Genomic DNA, 20,467 nt, shown 5'->3' on the forward strand with positions numbered 1-20,467 from the left:
AGCTATTAGGAGGTTGAAACCGGTGTTTTTTAAAGTTAGAATCCATTTAGTAACATATTATATCATAATACCCAAAATATCCTAATTCGTATTTTCTTAAGAAGCTGCAAATCATTTTGTATCTTGACGCTGAACTGCAGATCAACAATTGATAAAACTAAACTAATGTTGCTCACTCTAGGATCAAATTCTAAACGTGCCGTACAGTTATTTGACTATTATATGATGCTAACGATTAGCTGGTTTAAAAACCCCAACAAAAAGCAATGTGGGTAGGTGTGTTGAAACGTAGTGTGGTGACTATTGCCACTCAATATCACAGAGGGAATGGCTGAACTGGGTAAACTAGTTGGACGCGTGTGATCTCCATTGCTTTCAATACCATTTATTTTCCAACAAACACGGTCAAAAAACTGTTTGCTCTTCCCAATCCCAGATCACCCACCTGTACCAGGGACATCAATTATATCCTGTGGCCCCATTACGCCATCTAGTGTTCAAAATATAACAAATAACATATGTTTATGGTTATTTAGGATCCCCGTTAGCTTTTGCTCTTGAAGAAAGCTACTCTTCCTGGGGTCCGACACTTAAAACAATACAACAATACTCAACACAACAACATTCAAGACATAAGTCCTGACATCATTAACAACATCACACACATCATCAACAATCTCATCCACTTTCAACATCAAACTCAGCCAAGGATGAGCGCACAAGACACCCACCAGTACAAAGCATGAAATTAAATTAAATTAGGGTTCACAGTTCACAAGGGGTTCATGCTCATTAGTAGATGGCACTTCAATCTCTTCTTGAAAGAGGCTCTGGACTCTATGTCAGCAAGGTAGTTTGGCAATGAGTTCCATTGTAGCTCTCTAAGTCACAGAAGAGTTCAGAAGATGTGTCCTGGGTTTAGGTGCCAGTAGATGGCCTGATGTAGCTTGTCTAGTCTGATGGTCATGCTCGTCTCTTGTGTAAACTATTTGATCATAATTGGACATTTTCCAATTTTTCATTTCTCAACCGGAAGCCGTGATAGATTTCTATGCATAACTCCAATATGAGTGTAATGGCTGCAACACGTAGTATAGATTCAAGATTCAAGGGTTTTATTATCACGTGCACAGCAGCTACAGTGTAGTTATGGCAATGCAAATCTTAGGTTCCTCCTAGGGTTTTATGAAATGACACGTTAACTTCTATTTGTTCTTGAAATGACTCATATTCTTCATTATATGATATTTTAAGATTGAGGTACTATAGTTTTACTTTTCCCTTCTGGCAACGCTGGTGATGACCATCTTTTGTATCGGAAATGTAACTCCAAGCAAGATGCCAACCAGACTTTAAAAAATACATATATATATTGAAAATAACTGAATGGACAAATGGCTAAAGCTGTAAAAAAAGAGTATTTTATTTCCTTTGTAATAAGAAAAAACCCATGTGATCTAATTCATGTTGTGTTTGCTGTTGATGAGATGACTGATTGATCTTTTCTTTCTTTCAGTCTGGATGAAATACCGAAAGATGATTATTATTATAATAATTGTTTTTGCAGTTGTTGTAGTAATCATTGTGTCCGTGGAAGCGTCGGTGCCGCATACACAGAAGTAAGAAGACCTCTGGGGTTTATTATTCCAATAAATGCATTTTGAAGGGACAAAAGTGCATGTGCAATGCATGTGCAATCAACAGGAAATGAAGGATGCTATTAAACTATTAACATAGATGCTTTTGAGCTGAAGCTTTGGATCACTGATGTTTTATCTAAGGTGCATTAGAGAAGAATAGATGGAAGAATAACAAACCTGCTTTAAGTAAATGACACTTACAAATTCACACAAGATTCAAGTTAAACTTATAAGACAAACCTGCCATTCGTTGAAAAGTGTTTAAAGTCTACTCTCCAGTATTATTGATAAAGTTCCTCCTGTCCAAATTGACACGGCCTGGTTTCAGGTCAAGGATGTTCTTTTGGTTTCCCCTGGACCGGTAATCCATTTCACACACAATCAATGTGAAGAGAACTGATCATGTGACTTTAAAGGGCTAGTTTGGATGTTTAGAAGTGGGGTTGTATGAGGTGTTTATCTATAGGCATTGTATCAGTTACAGTAGATGGCGGAGCGCACCCCAAAAAAGGGAAACCCAACGTAAATAATGAAAGATAATTCTAAGTGTACGGTATATTTGGAATATCTTCAGTGCTTAACCTTGCCATAAGCTCTAACTATACCTTATAAATACCTCAATAAACCCCAACCAATAACATTCAAACTATCCCTTCAAGAGGTTAGGAATCATTGCTGTGGTTTACCTCTGAATGGATGAATTTCTTCTGAATGACACTCGTTTTTTTTCTTCTCTTTCAGGCCATCAGCCAATATTGTAAGTATGGCTTTAATAATAACGTGCCGTACAGTTATTTGACTATTATATGATGCTTGTTCTACGACATTAAATACATCAGCAGTGACCCCACTGGTGATTTTTGAAGAGTTGACGTGTCTGAAAAACGATGGTTGTTAACAAGTGGCTGAATAGGACTACAGAAGTTGTGGAGGCCGTTGTACGTCATTACGCCGAACACGTGAACACTCCTCTAAGTTTGTTTGCCCTGTTCTGCTTGAAAGCAAGTACCTGCCTCCTGCAGACTGTTCAAACAAACGCTTCAACTTGTACCATTTTGAATCTGTATTTTTGAATATGGATCTTAAGTTGGCGTGACGTCGGCAAAATGCTAACTCACTTCTGGGTTTTAGGACTCGTCACTGCACCACTCTATTAGCTGGTTTAAAAACCCCAACAAAAAGCAATGTGGGTAGGTGTGTTGAACACGTAGTGTGGTGACTATTGCCACTCAATATCACAGAGGGAATGGCTGAACTGGGTAAACTAGTTGGACGCGTGTGATCTCCATTGCTTTCAATACCATTCATTTTCCAACAAACACGGTCAAAAAACTGTTTGCTCTTCCCAGTCCCAGATCACCCACCTGAACCAGGGACATCAATTATATCCTGTGGCCCCATTACGCCATCTAGTGTTCAAAATATAACAAATAACATATGTTTATTTTTAACGGAGGCGTGTGGTGCAGTGGGTTGTGCGTTGGTGCATGTCGTTGTGTCCCTGAGACACTTCACCCCAAATTGCTCCTGTGGGGATTGGCCACAGTATTGAGTAAGTAAGTCGCTTTGGATAAAAGTGTCTAACAAGTGACATGTAATCTATGTTTATTTAGGATCCCCGTTAGCTTTTGCTCTTGACAAAAGCTACTCTTCCTGGGGTCCGACACTTAAAACAATACAACAATAATACTCAACACAACAACATTCAAGACATAAGTCCTGACATCATTAACAACATCACACACATCATGAACAATCTCATCCACTTTCAACATCAAACTCAGCCAAGGATGAGTGCACAAGACACCCACCAGTACAAAGCATGACATTATATTAAATTAGGGTTCACAGTTCACAAGGGGTACATGCTCATTAGTAGATGGCACTCCAATCTCTTCTTGAAAGAGGCTCTGGACTCTATGTCAGCAAGGTAGTTTGGCAATGAGTTCCATTGTAGCTCTCTAAGTCACAGAAGAGTTCAGAAGATGTGTCCTGGGTTTAGGTGCCAGTAGATGGCCTGATGTAGCTTGTCTCGTCTTATGGTCATGCTCGTCTCTTGTGTAAACTATTTGATCATAATTGGACATTTTCCAATTTTTCATTTCTCAACCAGAAGCCATGATAGATTTCTATGCATAACTCCAATATGAGTGTAATGGCTGCAACACGTAGTATAGATTCAAGATTTAAGGGTTTTATTATCACGTGCACAGCAGCTACAGTGTAGTTATGGCAATGCAAAGCTTAGGTTCCTCCAACAATGCAACATATTATATATACAGGACATAAGACAAAAAAATATATATAATAAAAAACTTGAAATAGTGCAAATGAAACGGAGTACAATCAATTTGAATAAAATAGTGCAGGTGAAAGAAGAGAATGTAAGGTTAAACATTGTACAGAGAAATGCAATTAACTATAACTACTAACATATAGTTAATACCTATGGGTTTTATGAAATGGCACGTTAACTTCTATTTGTTCTTGAAATGACTCATGAAGACGTCATATTCTTCATTATATGATATTTTAAGATTGAGGTACTACAGTTTTACTAACGCTGGTGGTGGCCATCATTTGTATCGGAAAAGTAGGAACATGTGATTCCTAGCAAGATGCCAACCAGGCTTTAAAAAAAAAAAAGTATATTGAAAATGACTGAATGGACAAATGGCCAAAGCTGTAAAAAAACAGATTGTAAAAAAGTGTATTTTATTTCCTTTATAATAAGAAAAAACCCATGTGATCTAAATCATGTTGTGCTTGCTGTTGATATGAGATGACTGATTGATCTTTTCTTTCTTTCAGACATTGGAGAGGCAATGGACAAAATCTCAGGTAGGAAATGTCTAGGACGATGATTGGCCGATTTCCCACTGGTACAGGGAAATGTTTAAAAAAACGTTGTGTTATCTGTTAGAAAGATCTCTTGAGCTTCAATATCAGGATCCATGTATTTATTATCCTCTCAAGAATGGAGGTAGTCAAAACAAAAAAAGAGAATTTGTTGGTATTTTTGTCAAAATCTCAAAATTCTGACTTTTTCAAAATTCTGACTTTTTCTCAAAATCTCAAAATTATGACTTTTTCTCAAAAATCTCAAAATTATGACTTTTTCTCAAAATGTTAATAATCACTGGTCACCGGCTTGAGCTTCAATCTCAGGATCCATGTGTTTGTGATCCTCTCAAGAATGGAAGTAGTCATCACATACAGAGCATCACTAGTTCCTGAACAGGGGACGGGGGGTGCTAGGTGGAGCCTCGCAGTGGCGAAACCGTGCCGCGCCACACTAATTGCGCCAGTCTGCGTGATCGGCCTGTAGGGAGGCACGGCCCTGATCTCACGTATCTACTATAATGCATAGCTGATTGTGTTTTATATATAAAATATGAATCTGCAAGGAATTTAAAAACAAGTATTATCTGATACATGTAATTGAAGCAACACAATGTTTGCCCCTGAGATGTAATGCACAGGAAGTAAAGGCTGATCAAATGGAAATATTTAAGTTGTAGGAGTTTACGAGCAGACTTTGAATGCAGCATTAGGGGGGGTGCGTCCTTCTAGGTTGGCATTGAAACATGATACTAATTCTTGCAGCACTTAGTTGCAATCTGCATTTTCACCACTGGATGTCACTAAAGCTGGTCCTTTAAGTCAGTGGTTCCCAACCCTAGAGGTGCTTGAGGGTATTGCAGGGGATACGAAGAAAGATTAGGGGTGCAATATACAGTATTTCCTCACAACAACAAAAAAATTAAAATCATTCATAAGCTTTTCTTAAGAAGCTGCAAATCAATTTGTATCTTGACGCTGAACTGCAGATCAACAATTGATAAAACTAAACTAATGAATGTTGCTCACTCTAGGATCAAATTCTAAACGTGCCGTACAGTTATTTGACTATTATATGATGCTAATGATTAGCTGGTTTAAAAACCCCAACAAAAAGCAATGTGGGTAGGTGTGTTGAAACGTAGTGTGGTGACTATTGCCACTCAATATCACAGAGGGAATGGCTGAACTGGGTAAACTAGTTGGACGCGTGTGATCTCCATTGCTTTCAATACCATTTATTTTCCAACAAACACGGTCAAAAAACAGTTTGCTCTTCCCAGTCCCAGATCACCCACCTGTACCAGGGACATCAATTATATCCTGTGGCCCCATTACGCCATCTAGTGTTCAAAATATAACAAATAACATATGTTTATGTTTATCTTTAACGGAGGCGTGTGGTGCAGTGGGTTGTGCGTTGGTGCATGTCGTTGTGTCCTTGAGACACTTCACCCCAAATTGCTCCTGTGGGGATTGGCCACAGTATTGAGTATGTAAGTCGCTTTGGATAAAAGCGTCTAACAAGTGACATGTAATGTATGTTTATTTAGGATCCCCGTTAGCTTTTGCTCTTGACAAAAGCTACTCTTCCTGGGGTCCGACACTTAAAACAATACAACAATACTACTCAACACAACAACATTCAAGACATACAGTAAGTCCTGACATCATTAACAACATCACACACATCATGAACAATCTCATCCACTTTCAACATCAAACTCAGCCAAGGATGAGTGCACAAGACACCCACCAGTACAAAGCATGAAATTAAATTAAATTAGGGTTTACAGTTCACAAGGGGTACATGCTCATTAGTAGATGGCACTTCAATCTCTTCTTGAAAGAGGCTCTGGACTCTATGTCAGCAAGGTAGTTTGGCAATGAGTTCCATTGTAGCTCTCTAATACCCCTTTCACACCGGCGCTTTTCCAGCTCCTGCTAGGAGCTAGAGCCTGAAAAGCGCCGGTTTTTCCTGTTCACACCGCAGCGGCGGCGCGTCATAGCTCCGGAATGCGGTTCACTTCCAGCTCCAAAAAATTGGCGGTCCAGAGGCAAGAGCTTCGGAGCTATGACGCGGCGTCGCTTACGTCTCTTACGTCGAGGCGTGCAGGAAACCTTACTTTGACCATCCGTTCGCTGTTATTGATCATTGTGGAGATACATTGGCTATACAGGTTGTCATGTCCGACTATCAGAAGTAGAATCATAATGAGAAATACGCCGGTAAAATGTGCCTATAGGAAACGGCTTAGCAAGTAGTCAGTTTAGCTTCGGTTGCTATGCTAACATCACCCATGTTATACCAGAGAAACTTTCATAACAGCGTTGTGATGCCAAACAGCGTCAATTCAGACTGACACACATTCACTTAAGGGGAACTGGGGATATGTATCAGCTGCTTGTGTGACAGTCAGACAGTGAATATTTTAGAGCCGTGTGAGCTAACCCGGAGCTAACGGGAAAATAAACTCCCGTGGAAGAGCAGCCAGCACTGCAGCGGTCGGTAAATGCCGCTGAAACACATTAATAAACAATGAACCACGGCACTCTGGAGAAAAGTATAAGGTTGGAGAAGTCGTTATTTAATTTAATCTGGCTTCGTATGATTAAAAGCAACACGATCATCGACCCGATGCAGTCCCCGGCCCGTTGTTGTTGTGGGAGAAAATCAGCGACGTAAACTGTGACGTCATGACGCAGCAGCGGCAGCTCTGGGCAGTGTGAAGAGAGCGGGAGCTGAAAAGGGAAACGGGAGCTGAACCAGAAAAGCTCTCGCGAGGAGCTAGAAAGTGAAAAGCGCCGGTGTGAAAGCCGCATAAGTCACAGAAGAGTTCAGAAGATGTGTCCTGGGTGTAGGTGCCAGTAGATGGCCTGATGTAGCTTGTCTAGTCTTATGGTCATGCTCGTCTCTTGTGTAAAATATTTGATCATAAAAATACAGTCTTTTTTTTGCCAAATTGGACATTTCTGAGAAAAGTGATAACACCAGATTGCAGACGTTTCTCAACCAGAAGCCATGATAGATTTCTATGCATAACTCCAATATGAGTGTAATGGCTGCAACACGTAGTATAGATTCAAGATTCAAGGGTTTTATTATCACGTGCACAGCAGCTACAGTGTAGTTATGGCAATGCAAATCTTAGGTTCCTCCAACAATGCAACATATTATATATACAGGACATAAGACAAAAAAATATATATAATAAAAAACTTGAAATAGTGCAAATGAAACAGAGTACAATCAATTTTAATAAAATAGTGCAGGTGAAAGAAGAGAATGTAAGGTTAAACATTGTACAGAGAAATGCAATTAACTGTAACTACTAACATATAGTTAATACCTATGGGTTTTATGAAATGACACGTTAACTTCTATTTGTTCTTGAAATGACTCATGAAGACGTCATATTCTTCATTATATGATATTTTAAGATTGAGGTACTACAGTTTTACTTACGCTGGTGGTGGCCATCATTTGTATCGGAAAAGTAGGAACATGTGATTCCTAGCAAGATGCCAACCAGGCTTTAAAAAAAAAAAAGTATATTGAAAATGACTGAATGGACAAATGGCCAAAGCTGTAAACAAACAGATTGTAAAAAAGTGTATTTTATTTCCTTTGTAATAAGAAAAAACCCATGTGATCTAAATCATGTTGTGCTTGCTGTTGATATGAGATGATCATGCGGCTTTCACACCGGCGCTTTTCACTTTCTAGCTCCTCGCGAGAGCTTTTCTGGTTCAGCTCCCGTTTCCCTTTTCAGCTCCCGCTCTGTTCACACCGCTCACCAATATGGTCTAGCTGCGGCCGCGGCCAGTACACGACACTACACGACACGCCCACTACACGACACGCCCACCTGACACGACACTACGGTGGCTGAGAGACATTACCGTACATGGCAGATTAAAAGCGAATTGCAAATGTTATTGTAGCATTTTAAGCAACTATTAGGCAAATAAATGAATAACCTAGTCTATCCGTTTGAGACACAACAGTATAACTTTCAACCCAAATCATTTTGTCAACAAACGGTGGTTTAGTAAACTTTTTTTAATATATAAAATAGGTATTAATGAGATAATCTATTGATTATGTTTGTCTAACTGCTACACATGTATTTTATACATAAATGTAGATATTTGTGAACATCTAAATATAGTTGTTAAAGGTTTTAAGATATACATAATCACATCATGGGGTCATTAAGGAACAAATTAGTAGGGCCAGTCAGGCCACTAATGAGCTTATTATTACATGTATTATTATTACTTTATAAATTAAAAGTACTAGGGGTCTATTACAAAACCTTTGAAGGAATCGCATCAATTAAAATAAATGTATGGCAAGTATGATCAAATTAACATAATGTCAAGATATAGCCAATAGACAATCAACATGCTTTGAATATAAAGGAAGAAGAACAATAAACAGATGAACATTTAGGTTTTATGTGTAAATTGTGAACAAACCATCTTAATACATCTGGCAGTCTAAGACAGCAAACTAAGCTTCTTTAACTGCTGCTAGAACACAGTTTTACCATGGGGTATTTCTAACAAGACCAAAAAGATATACAAGGCTTCCAAAACAGAAGAAACCAACTCAATACAGTATTTTAATTTCCTTCAAAACGACAAAAGCACTAATAAAAACCAAATAACAATAACATAAAGGAAAAGTAATTGAAGTGGTTGCCTGTTGTAAATACCTTGGTATCTGGCTTGATGATTGTCTCTTCTCTTGCATTCGGTCATACCCCCCTTCCCATACTATTATCGGTTAAAATTGGCCGGTGTCTTTTGCACAGTGATATTTCTGGAACCCCTTATCCCATTTTGATGGTTGACATCTCATTTGAACAGTCAAAGCCAGAATGACAGCAGGGGTGAATTTCATTTTATAATTTTGCAATAAGTCAAAGATATGTTTTCTGTATATTATAAAAATACTTGTCATGTAGGCATACTGGAGATGGGAAGGCTTTAGTCAGTGTTGTAGCTGAGATTCTTACCGTTCCAATGATGTATTAATAATAACTTGGATTTATATAGCGCCTTTCATGAGACCCAAGGTCGCTTTAAAAAGAACAGGAGTAGAAACAAACATAACAAAAGGCAGTCAGACGAACAGTTACTTCTTACCCTGTCTCTGTCCCTGGCCGTCCATGTTTTGGCGCAGTTCCACTACAGCGCGGAGCTCGCTTTAAGCGTGCCGTGTCGTGCCGTGCCCGTTTTTGGTTGCGCTTCCACTAGGCCTAGTTCCGGCCCGGCCCGGCTCGGGCCACTTTTTCACGTCTTTTCTGGCCCGAGAAAATTGTGGTTCTATCGAGGCCAACAAACAGGGCTGAGTCGGGCTGAGTATGCTAAACTAGAGAGAGGAGCGCTGGCAAGGGGCTACAACTACAACAAGATGGACATATTTGACCGTGATTTAATTGTAATACACGTTTCAAAATGATGCCGAAGTAACAACATACTGATACCGGTTAGTAAAAACCATGAATTAATGCTTTGTCAAGTCTGCAGACAGACGGCAGGCGAAAAACCTTTTAAAATGGGTGTTTTTCTAGATGGAGATTGGCTAAGCTAACGCAGTATATGCTCCGACCGTCCACACTCACAACAACGGCCTATACAGACATACATAAAGCAGCGACTGTATTCACCATGACACAGGCAGTCTGTGGTGTGTACTTGTTTAACTTTTGTCTAGTTTCTGAACATATATAAGGAGCTGTGAGCTCTGAGTGCTAACAGCTAACGGCTGTGTTGTGTTTCTGGAGTTCTCATTGAAGATGACGTCACGGCTCCGCCTACACTGCGTTACTATTGTAACTACCCCAGTTCCTAAACTGTAATGGAAGCGCAGCATGAAGTGAGTCGGCCCTGTTAAGGCCAAGCCGTACCGAGCCGTACCGAGCGTGGCCGAGGCCGACCGTGTAGTGGAAATGTGCCATTAGACAGACAAAACAAATAGATTTGGGGCCAAAGACCTTGGCAGACTTGAGGGCCCTTTTGAAGGCGGCAAGCGTGGGGATGTTGCAGATCTCCGCAGGGAGAGCGTCCCAGAGAGTGGGGGCTGCCATACTGAAGGCTCTGTCCCCGAAGGATCGCAGGTTGGTGCGGGGGGCCAGAGTCTGAAGACCGCAGGTTCCGGGGTAGGGCATGTGGGAATTGTATTGATTTAATACAAGCAAGCCAGTGTTTCATTGTGTACTTTCAACTACAGTATATGGTCCGGCAAGTTCAGCATTCACTGTGATGAATATACAATAAGACACTGATACCGTTTTCCTCAATGAACATTTATTGAACAGAACATCATGTGAAAAATGTTCCTTTTTAGTTGTAGGCTACAAAAATAACATGTTGTGGTTTTGCGCTTTGACATCAAAATGTTGGGGGCTGTGGAAATATTGTGCCATGTTGCTGCAGCAGCCGGAGCCATCACTGGAGCGGCCGTCGGAGCCATCACTGGAGCGGCCGTCGGAGCCATCACTGGAGCGGCCGTCTGGGCCATCACTGGAGCGGTCGTCGGGGCCATCACTGGAGGAGTCGTCGGGGCCATCACTGGAGTAGTCGTTGTGGTTGCTGGGGCCGCCGCCAACGTAGTTGGATGTTCAGTGCAGCAGTTTTTAAAGTGACTAATAAACATCTCCTTTCTCCCAATGATTCTTGGGCAAAAGCCACAGTGATAATGGCTGCTGGCCACACATTTGAGATGGCATTTATAAACATTATAACCTAAAAAGAGACAGAAAGTGGTTTAGAGGATTCTAGAAACAAACCAACATGAATTTCTTGTAAATATGCAATTTGAAACAAGGTGTTTGTGCGAGAGCAATAAATAATCATGTCACCAACAATAATATTTTTGCCTATAAACTGAATTTTTGCAGATTGAATGTGTGATTATGCTTATATTGTGCCTACCCCAAATAAGGATACTTTTCCAGCATTATTAACACTTCATAACCTGAATATAAATCAAATTTTTAATGTTCAATTTATAATTCAAAATTAATTTACACCAAGGATGTCCTGGGGCACAGAAATAACACATGTATCCATAATGTGTGAGGCATTAAACACATCTAACAAGTAACATGTAATGTAATGTGATGAAGTATACAATGATCATATAGGATTATAGATGTACTTACCTCCATATTTCACAAGTGCCCTCTGGTGGCTCTGCAAATGAGCCATCAGACCAGGGTATGACCCGGTCCTTTCACAAAATGGACACTGGAAGGTGTCCGAGTCCAATTTGTTGAGCTCTGGGCGTGCTCCATCACGGAGTGTTGTGTTGTTTGTCTATAGGTGAATAAAATAGAATACAATTTCAGTGACTTTAATATTGGAAATAGTTAACTTCTTAAACAAGCAGCAATGGACTGGCCTGTATAATCCTATGGGACAAAGCTGGTCATACTTCCTCACTTTCAGAAGGTAACCCTTTAACTGCCAGCGCCACCATTTGGTAGAGCACATTTTGTGTCTTGATATCTTGTTGGAAAAAAAAAAAGTTTAACTCCATCTGATTCAGCCAGCTCTACCCTTTTGGTTGACATGTTATGCACAAAACAACCTCTAGATGTCACTGTGGTTCGAACAGAAAGCCCTTCAGCTAGTTTAAATCTTTATATATACAGTCTATGGTTTAAATGTCAGGCCTACAGCATGGCCACAAACCCCATCTAAAAACAGAGGCCTGATTGCATCCACCTGGGTTACTTGGCTCTACCCAATAACTATATATCATTTAACTTTAAACCACACTTAAAATAATAATATAATTATACATATGTGCATGTCAGTATAGCAGCTAATACATGTTTGTTTTTTTTTAAACATTCAAATGTGAAAGACACCTTCAATGAATATTTAAAACGTACACAAAATCAGATTCTTGTAAAAATGCGAGTACATGCATTGTTCCATCTGTCAAGCTAAAATATATACATATATCTTAGCTCTTAGCTTGACATGCTAACTGAACGAGCATGTTCAGTTAGCATATATGCTAACTGAACATCGAGCATGTCAAGCTAAGAGCTAAGATATATATATATATATATATGTATTCCATTTAGGGCTGTCAAGTTAACGCGTTAATAACGCGTTAACGCAAAAAAAAATTAACGCCACTAATTATTTTAACGCGATTAACGCATGTGTATTTTTTGTCCTCGACCGCCCCGTAGTTTCAGAGCGCATCGAGTTTAAAATACCATCTACAAGCTGATGCTGACAGCCCCGCTCCTGCCACATTTCCACGCTCACCGGCAGGCCCGGACTGGCCATCGGGAGGACCGGGACGGTGTGTGTATGTGTGGCGCGACTCGCGCAAGCGAGGCACACCTTACGTGTTGTTGTTGTTAGCATCTGGTGCTAGCTAGCTGCGCTAACGGATATAAGGAGCTGTTTCAATGACATTTCGCCGACAACTGCGCCGAGCACTTGACTTTATGCAGGTAGCCAGACAGTGGGACATTGTACGAAAAGTCAGCACACTCAACATGCAACATGATTGCAGCTCCCGTTCAAGCATATATGCCTTGAGCTGCACATAGCTCCAACGATCCATCACAGTGTGTCTCTCTCCACACACACACACACACACACACACACACACACACACACACACACACACACACACACACACACACACACACACACACACACACACACACACACACACACACACACACACACACACACACACACCACACACACACACACACACACACACACACACACACACACACACACACACACACACTGTATTATTGTATGAGAGAGGTTCCAGGTTGAATTGAGGCGAATATTTGTAATGTTCAGAGGTTGTTGTGTTTAATATTCATGAGAATATTTGTCATTGTTCAAATGATAATAAACAAACATATAAAGCATATTTGTCCACTCATATCTTGATAAGAGTATTCAAAACTTGAAAAATATCCCTCTAAGGTACAGATAAAAAATGTGCGATTGATTTGCGATTAATCGCGATTAACTATGGACAATCATGCGATTAATCGCGATTAAATATTTTAATCGACTGACAGCCCTAATTCCATTCCTTTACATTTAATATTTAAAATACAAATTAGCAAAATAAACACAATTACACTGCGCCTGTACTCGGTGCGCCATGAATGAATGAATGAATGAAAAGTTTATTAACAGCTTGTATATTGGGTACAGTACAGTACAGCTCAAAACATACAATTGTTAAGGGGATGCAGACCAGAGAAAGACTTTCGTCTTGTTTACATCAGGGTCCCCCATTTCCAATTCATCATATCATTTAAGACATATTTGACATACAGATGGCTTATTTACAATATACATACAGGTGGTTTTTTACATACAGATGGCTTATTTACAATTTTCATTTTAGATTTCGTTCTAATACATCCTAACCGGACATTTAAGACATACCAAGTCTACAGATATACAGTTAGTAACAGAGTCTAAAATGCGAGTATATACATAGATGGGGGGGGGAAGCTGTCCATTGTACGACAGGTTGAGATTTGTACAATTACCGGGGCCAGTTTTGCAATGCTTTCCCCCGAAGGTGCTCTTTAAGAGAGGTTTTGAAGGTAAGTATAGTTTTACTTTCCTTTACAGTTGTGGGAAGAGCGTTCCACCTTGATGTGGCATAATTGCGAAACGTGTATTCCCCTTTTTTTGTGCCAAATCTGGGTTTTACATGATTTGTGGAGCTCCCTCTGGTGTTATGATCATGGTATTCCTTGACCTTTGGGAAGAATTTTATGACTCTGAGTTGTATAGAAAGTCAGAGGTGTATAAGGTGAACAGGAAAGGAGACAGCACAGTCCCCTGTGGGGCTCCAATACTACCAACCACCACATCAGACAGCACACTGCCCAGCCGGACGTACTGTGGTCTGTCCGTGAGGTAGTTAGTAATCCAGGAGATGGTGGACGAGTTTACCCTCATAGCCTGCAGCTTGTCACTCAGTAGCCGAGGCTGGATCGTGTTGAATGCACTGGAGAAATCAAAAAAGGTGATTCTCACAGTGCAACCCGATCCATTCAGGTATGAGTGAGCACGCTGCAGCAGGTAAATAATGGCATCGTCCACCCCCAGGTGAGGCTGGTAGGCAAATTGCAGAGGGTCAAGGAATGATCTCACCTGCGGTCTGAGATGGGCCAAGACCAGTCTCTCAAGCACCTTCATCACATGAGATGTGAGTGCTACAGGGCGATAGTCATTGAGCCCAGAAGGAGTTGTCTTTTTAGGGACCGGAACAACGCATGATGTCTTCCACAGCACCGGGATGGTCTCCAGGTGCAGGCTCAGGTTGAATATATACTGGAGAACAGGAGCCAGCTGGCGTGCACAGGTCCTCAGGACCCTGGGGCTGATACCATCAGGGCCAGCAGCCTTGCCTTGGTGGAGTTTTTCCATCTGACTCTGGACCTGTCCTGTGCTCACAGTGAAGCGGGGGGGGGGGGGCTTGATGGCAGGGGGGATAGAGGGGGGGGGGGGTCTGAGGCAAGATGAGCAGAGAGGGGGGGGGGGGGGGTCAGCGGCAATGTGAGCAGAGGGGGGGTGCAGAAGCCAGGCTGGGTGGTGGAGGAGAGGTGTGAAGTGTAGGTGGTGAGCAGAGGGGGGATGTTGACGCCAGGCTGAGAGGAGGAGGTGAGGTGAGAAGAGGAAGTGGAGGAGACAGCAGCGGGCGGAGAGCTAAACCTATTGAAGAAGGTGTTCAGCTCGTTGGCCCTCTCCAGGGTGCCCACAGTCAGTCTGTCTCTCCCTTTGAAGACAAAGCGAATTCACGGTGCATCCCACACCACTCGTCGGTCTGTCTCCGAGGACCGAGTTTAGCAAGTCAAAATGTGGACTTGTTTTCGTACGACCGCTGCCACTCCGTCCGAGCTCTTTCTTTTGGTCCCGATAATCCTTTTTGTGTTTTGAGGTCTTCCATCGTTGTGTACAAACTGGATAAAATGCAGGCATTTTGTTGTTGTTCAGGAGGTTGACCCCGCCCATGCCCCTGCCCCCGCCTCCGCCTCGACGGACGTAAGAGAGACGTAAGAGAGACGTAAGCGACGCCGCGTCATAGCTCCAAAGCTCTTGCCTCTGGACCGACAACTTTTTGGAGCTGGAAGTGAACCGCATTCCGGAGCTATGACGCGCCGCCGCTGCGGTGTGAACAGGAAAAACCGGCGCTTTTCAGGCTCTAGCTCCCAGCAGGAGCTGGAAAAGCGCCGGTGTGAAAGGGGCATGATGCCCCTTTCACACCGGCGTGCCATTTCATCTTTTCTTTCTTTCAGACATCGGAGAGAAAATGGACAAAATCTCAGGTAGGAAATGTCTAGGACGATGATTGGCCGATTTCCCACTGGTACACAGGGAAATGTTTAAAAAAACGTTGTGTTATCTGTTAGAAAAATGTCTTGAGCTTCAATATCAGGATCCATGTATTTATTATCCTCTCAAGAATGGAGGTAGTCAAAACAAAAAAAGAGAATTTGTTGGTATTTTTGTCAAAATCTCAAAATTCTGACATTTTCAAAATTCTGACTTTTTTCTCAAAATTCTGACTTTTTCTCAAAATTCTGACTTTTCTCAAAATCTCAAAATTATGACTTTTTCTCAAAAATCTCAAAATTATGACTTTTCTCAAAAATCTCAAAATTATGACTTTTTCTCAAAATGTTAATAATCACTGGTCACCGGCTTGAGCTTCAATCTCAGGATACATGTGTTTGTGATCCTCTCAAGAATGGAAGTAGTCATCACATACAGAGCATCACCTAGTTCCTGAACAGGGGGGGGGGGGTGCGAGGTGGAGCCTCGCAGTGGCGAAACCGTGCCGCGCCACACTAATTGCGCCAGTCTGCGTGATCGGCCTGTAGGGAGGCACGGCCCTGATCTCACGTATCTACTATAATGCATAGCTGATTGTGTTTTATATATAAAATATGAATCTGCAAGGAATTTAAAAACAAGTATTATCTGATACATGTAATTGAAGCAACACAATGTTTGCCCCTGAGATGTAATGCACAGGAAGTAAAGGCTGATCAAATGGAAATATTTAAGTTGTAGGAGTTTACGAGCAGACTTTGAATGCAGCATTAGGGGGGGTGCGTCCTTCTAGGTTGGCATTGAAACATGATACTAATTCTTGCAGCACTTAGTTGCAATCTGCATTTTCACCACTGGATGTCACTAAAGCTGGTCCTTTAAGTCAGTGGTTCCCAACCCTAGAGGTGCTTGAGGGTATTGCAGGGGATAGGAAGAAAGATTAGGGGTGCAATATACAGTATTTCCTCACAACAACAAAAACATTAAAATCATTCATAAGCTTTTCTTAAGAAGCTGCAAATCAATTTGTATCTTGACGCTGAACTGCAGATCAACAATTGATAAAACTAAACTAATGAATGTTGCTCACTCTAGGATCAAATTCTAAACGTGCCGTACAGTTATTTGACTATTATATGATGCTAACGATTAGCTGGTTTAAAAACCCCAACAAAAAGCAATGTGGATAGGTGTGTTGAAACGTAGTGTGGTGACTATTGCCACTCAATATCACAGAGGGAATGGCTGAACTGGGTAAACTAGTTGGACGTGTGTGATCTCCATTGCTTTCAATACCATTTATTTTTCAACAAACACGGTCAAAAAACTGTTTGCTCTTCCCAGTCCCAGATCACCCACCTGAACCAGGGACATCAATTATATCCTGTGGCCCCATTACGCCATCTAGTGTTCAAAATATAACAAATAACATATGTTTATGTTTATGTTTAAGGGATGCGTGTGGCGCAGAGTGTTGTGCAGTTGTGCAGTTGTTGCGTGAAGTTGTGCGGTTGGTGCATGAAGTTGTGCTGTTGGTGCATGAAGTTGTGCGGTTGGTGCATGAAGTTGTGGTCCAAGACATGACGTGGTGTCCCTGGGCAAGACCCTTCACCCCAGATCGGCTACAGCATTGAGTAAGTAAGTCGCTTTGGATAAAAGTGTCTAACAAATAACATGTAATCTATGTTTATTTAGGATCCCCATTAGCTTTTGCTCTTGACAAAAGCTACTCTTCCTGGGGTCCGACACTTAAAACAATACAACAATACTCAACAGCATTCAAGACATAAGTCCTGACATCATTAACAACATCACACACATCATGAACAATCTCATCCACTTTCAACATCAAACTCAGCCAAGGATGAGTGCACAAGACACCCACCAGTACAAATCATGAAATTAAATTAAATTAGGGTTCACAATTCACAAGGGGTACATGCTCATTAGTAGATGGCACTTCAATCTCTTCTTGAAAGAGGCTCTGGACTCTATGTCAGCAAGGTAGTTTGGCAATGAGTTCCATTGTAGCTCTCTAAGTCACAGAAGAGTTCAGAAGATGTGTCCTGGGTTTAGGTGCCAGTAGATGGCCTGATGTAGCTTCTCTAGTCTTATGGTCATTCTCGTCTCTTGTGTAAAATATTTGATCATAAAAATACAGTGTTTTTTTTGCCAAATTGGACATTTCTGAGAAAAGTGATAACACGAGATTGCAGACGTTTCTCAACCGGAAGCCATGATAGATTTCTATGCATAACTCCAATATGAGTGTAATGGCTGCAACACGTAGTATAGATTCAAGATTCAAGGGTTTTATTATCACATGCACAGCAGCTACAGTGTAGTTATGGCAATGCAAATCTTAGGTTCCTCCAACAATGCAACATATTATATATACAGGACATAAGACAAAATAATATATATAATAAAAAACTTGAAATAGTGCAAATGAAACAGAGTACAATACATTTTAATAGAATAGTGCAGGTGAAAGAAGAGAATGTAAGGTTAAACATTGTACAGAGAAATGCAATTAACTATAACTCCTAACATATAGTTAATACCTATGGGTTTTATGAAATGACACGTTAACTTCTATTTGTTCTTGAAATTACTCATGAAGACGTCATATTCTTCATTATATGATATTTTAAGATTGAGGTACTACAGTTTTACTAACGCTGGTGGTGGCCATCATTTGTATCGGAAAAGTAGGAACATGTGATTCCTAGCAAGATGCCAACCAGGCTTTAAAAAAAAAAACGTTGTGTTATCTGTTAGAAAAATCTCTTGAGCTTCAATATCAGGATCCATGTATTTATTATCCTCTCAAGAATGGAGGTAGTCAAAACAAAAAAAGAGAATTTGTTGGTATTTTTGTCAAAATCTCAAAATTCTGACTTTTTCTCAAAATTCTGACTTTTTCTCAAAATCTCAAAATTATGACTTTTTCTTAAAATGTTAATAATCACTGGTCACCGGCTTGAGCTTCAATATCAGGATCCATGTATTTGTGATCCTCTCCAGAATGGAAGTAGTCATCACATACAGAGCATCAACTAGTTCCTGAACAGTGTCCTTCACATGCTGATATCCAAGAGAGGGAGTTACACAGTCACAAGATGGAGGAATATAAAGCAGTATTCAATGTTTAGTTCAGATTAGCTCCACGTCAGAAATGATCATGCTCGTCATATGTCTATCTCCATAGAGGCTGAATCATCATGTTATTCACATAGCTATCATATGCCTTCTTCATTATATGATATTTTAAGATTGAGGTACTACAGTTTTACTAACGCTGGTGGTGGCCATCATTTGTATCGGAAAAGTAGGAACATGTGACTCCTAGCAAGATGCCAACCAGGCTTTAAAAACAAAAATGTAAATACAGATGGAGCATCTTATTTCAGACTCCAGCTTACTGCTTCCTGCCTACTACCAGCCAGTTACCTGCCTAAGACCTGCCAAAGACCAGTATCTGGGAATGTTAAGCCCTCCCACTATTTTCCAAGAGGGCGTTGCCAGATTTTCAATTTCAGGATTTAACCAGAAGATGGCGCTATATATTAAATAACTATGGCCAAACTAAGACTTAGTTTTTCACAAGAGAAAATGCAGATATTATATAAAAAACTAAAGTTAAAATCTTGTTTTTAATGCCCCAAGAGCAATAAAAACACTTGTTAAAAAAATCCTGAGTGAGGCTTTCATAAATTGCATTTAGCTGACGCTTTTATCCAAAGCGACTTACTATTTAATAAATGATAAATGATTATTCATAACAAATATGAGTGATGTGTGATTATTATTCATGCTATATACTGATATAGGGCTAAGTAAGCAATCAATCCTGCAAATTAACTCTTAGTTGTTCAATATATTTATTCAGACAATGTGAGTAGAAATACAGAAATTCTGCTCCCACCTAAGGCCAACGTTGCAATATTACAACATTTCCCTAAAAACTTACCAAAACGTAAACATTTTTAAAACTCTTTCATTTCTGCTCCAGAGGCCAGGGGTTAAATTGGGATTTGATATGTGGGGGGGGCTCTGTTAGAAGGTGCGACGGGGGAGGGGGGTGAGAGTTAGACGCTCGTGAATTGTCAACGGGGGGGGGTTGACATCAGAGCATCGTCCTATGGGCTTAGCCCCGGACAGGTACAACAGGTATTCACTCAGAGGGGGGTAGGTACTAAATGCCAGCCATTTACATGTAGGCAAACAAAATCAACATACAGTAGGGGGGTGGGGGATGGTGAACGGTATGGTCAATGTTTGTAAACACAATCCCCAGGATGTGTCCTTATCAAACCAAAATAGAAAATGCAGATATTACACTCAGACATTGGAAAAGTCTATGTTAAAAAGCCTCAGTCACCTTAATTCATGTAATAAAAACATCTCAGGTCAGTAACACTGAAAGCTAAATGTGCAATACCATGTTCAGCTATGTTACTATTTATAATGTTATTGTTGTTACAACAGAAGATGTTTTTCTTTATATTGAAGTTAAATGCATCAATCTGGTGCACTTTGAGGTCAAAATTAAGAGATTTATGGATACCGCTGGAAAAAGCTGCATATGCCGAGCCTGTACGTAGCGCTGTAACTTCCTCCAC

General features: G+C 40.7%; 1 protein-coding gene across 16 annotated transcripts in view; it reads left to right on the top strand.

Moving 5' to 3' along the window:
* The window catches only part of LOC117489241, a 72,135-nt gene that overhangs the window by 48,263 nt on the left and 3,405 nt on the right, over positions 1-20,467 (top strand). For 9 of the 16 annotated variants that reach the window (XM_034138415.1, XM_034138424.1, XM_034138421.1 and 6 more), the window contains 4 exons: positions 1,517-1,619; positions 2,382-2,397; positions 4,452-4,481; positions 10,929-11,166. In XM_034138415.1, the coding sequence (XP_033994306.1) occupies positions 1,517-1,619; positions 2,382-2,397; positions 4,452-4,481; positions 10,929-11,072 (293 nt within the window). In that variant the 3' untranslated portion in view covers positions 11,073-11,166. Of the gene's footprint in view, positions 1-1,516; positions 1,620-2,381; positions 2,398-4,451; positions 4,482-10,928; positions 11,167-15,805; positions 15,836-17,295; positions 17,481-20,467 lie in introns of those variants that run through there. The other 7 variants (XR_004556591.1, XR_004556590.1, XR_004556589.1 and 4 more) reach the window with 7 other exon arrangements.

This window comes from Trematomus bernacchii, unplaced genomic scaffold (genome assembly GCF_902827165.1).
Source record: "Trematomus bernacchii unplaced genomic scaffold, fTreBer1.1, whole genome shotgun sequence".
Lineage (NCBI taxonomy): Eukaryota > Metazoa > Chordata > Actinopteri > Perciformes > Nototheniidae > Trematomus > Trematomus bernacchii.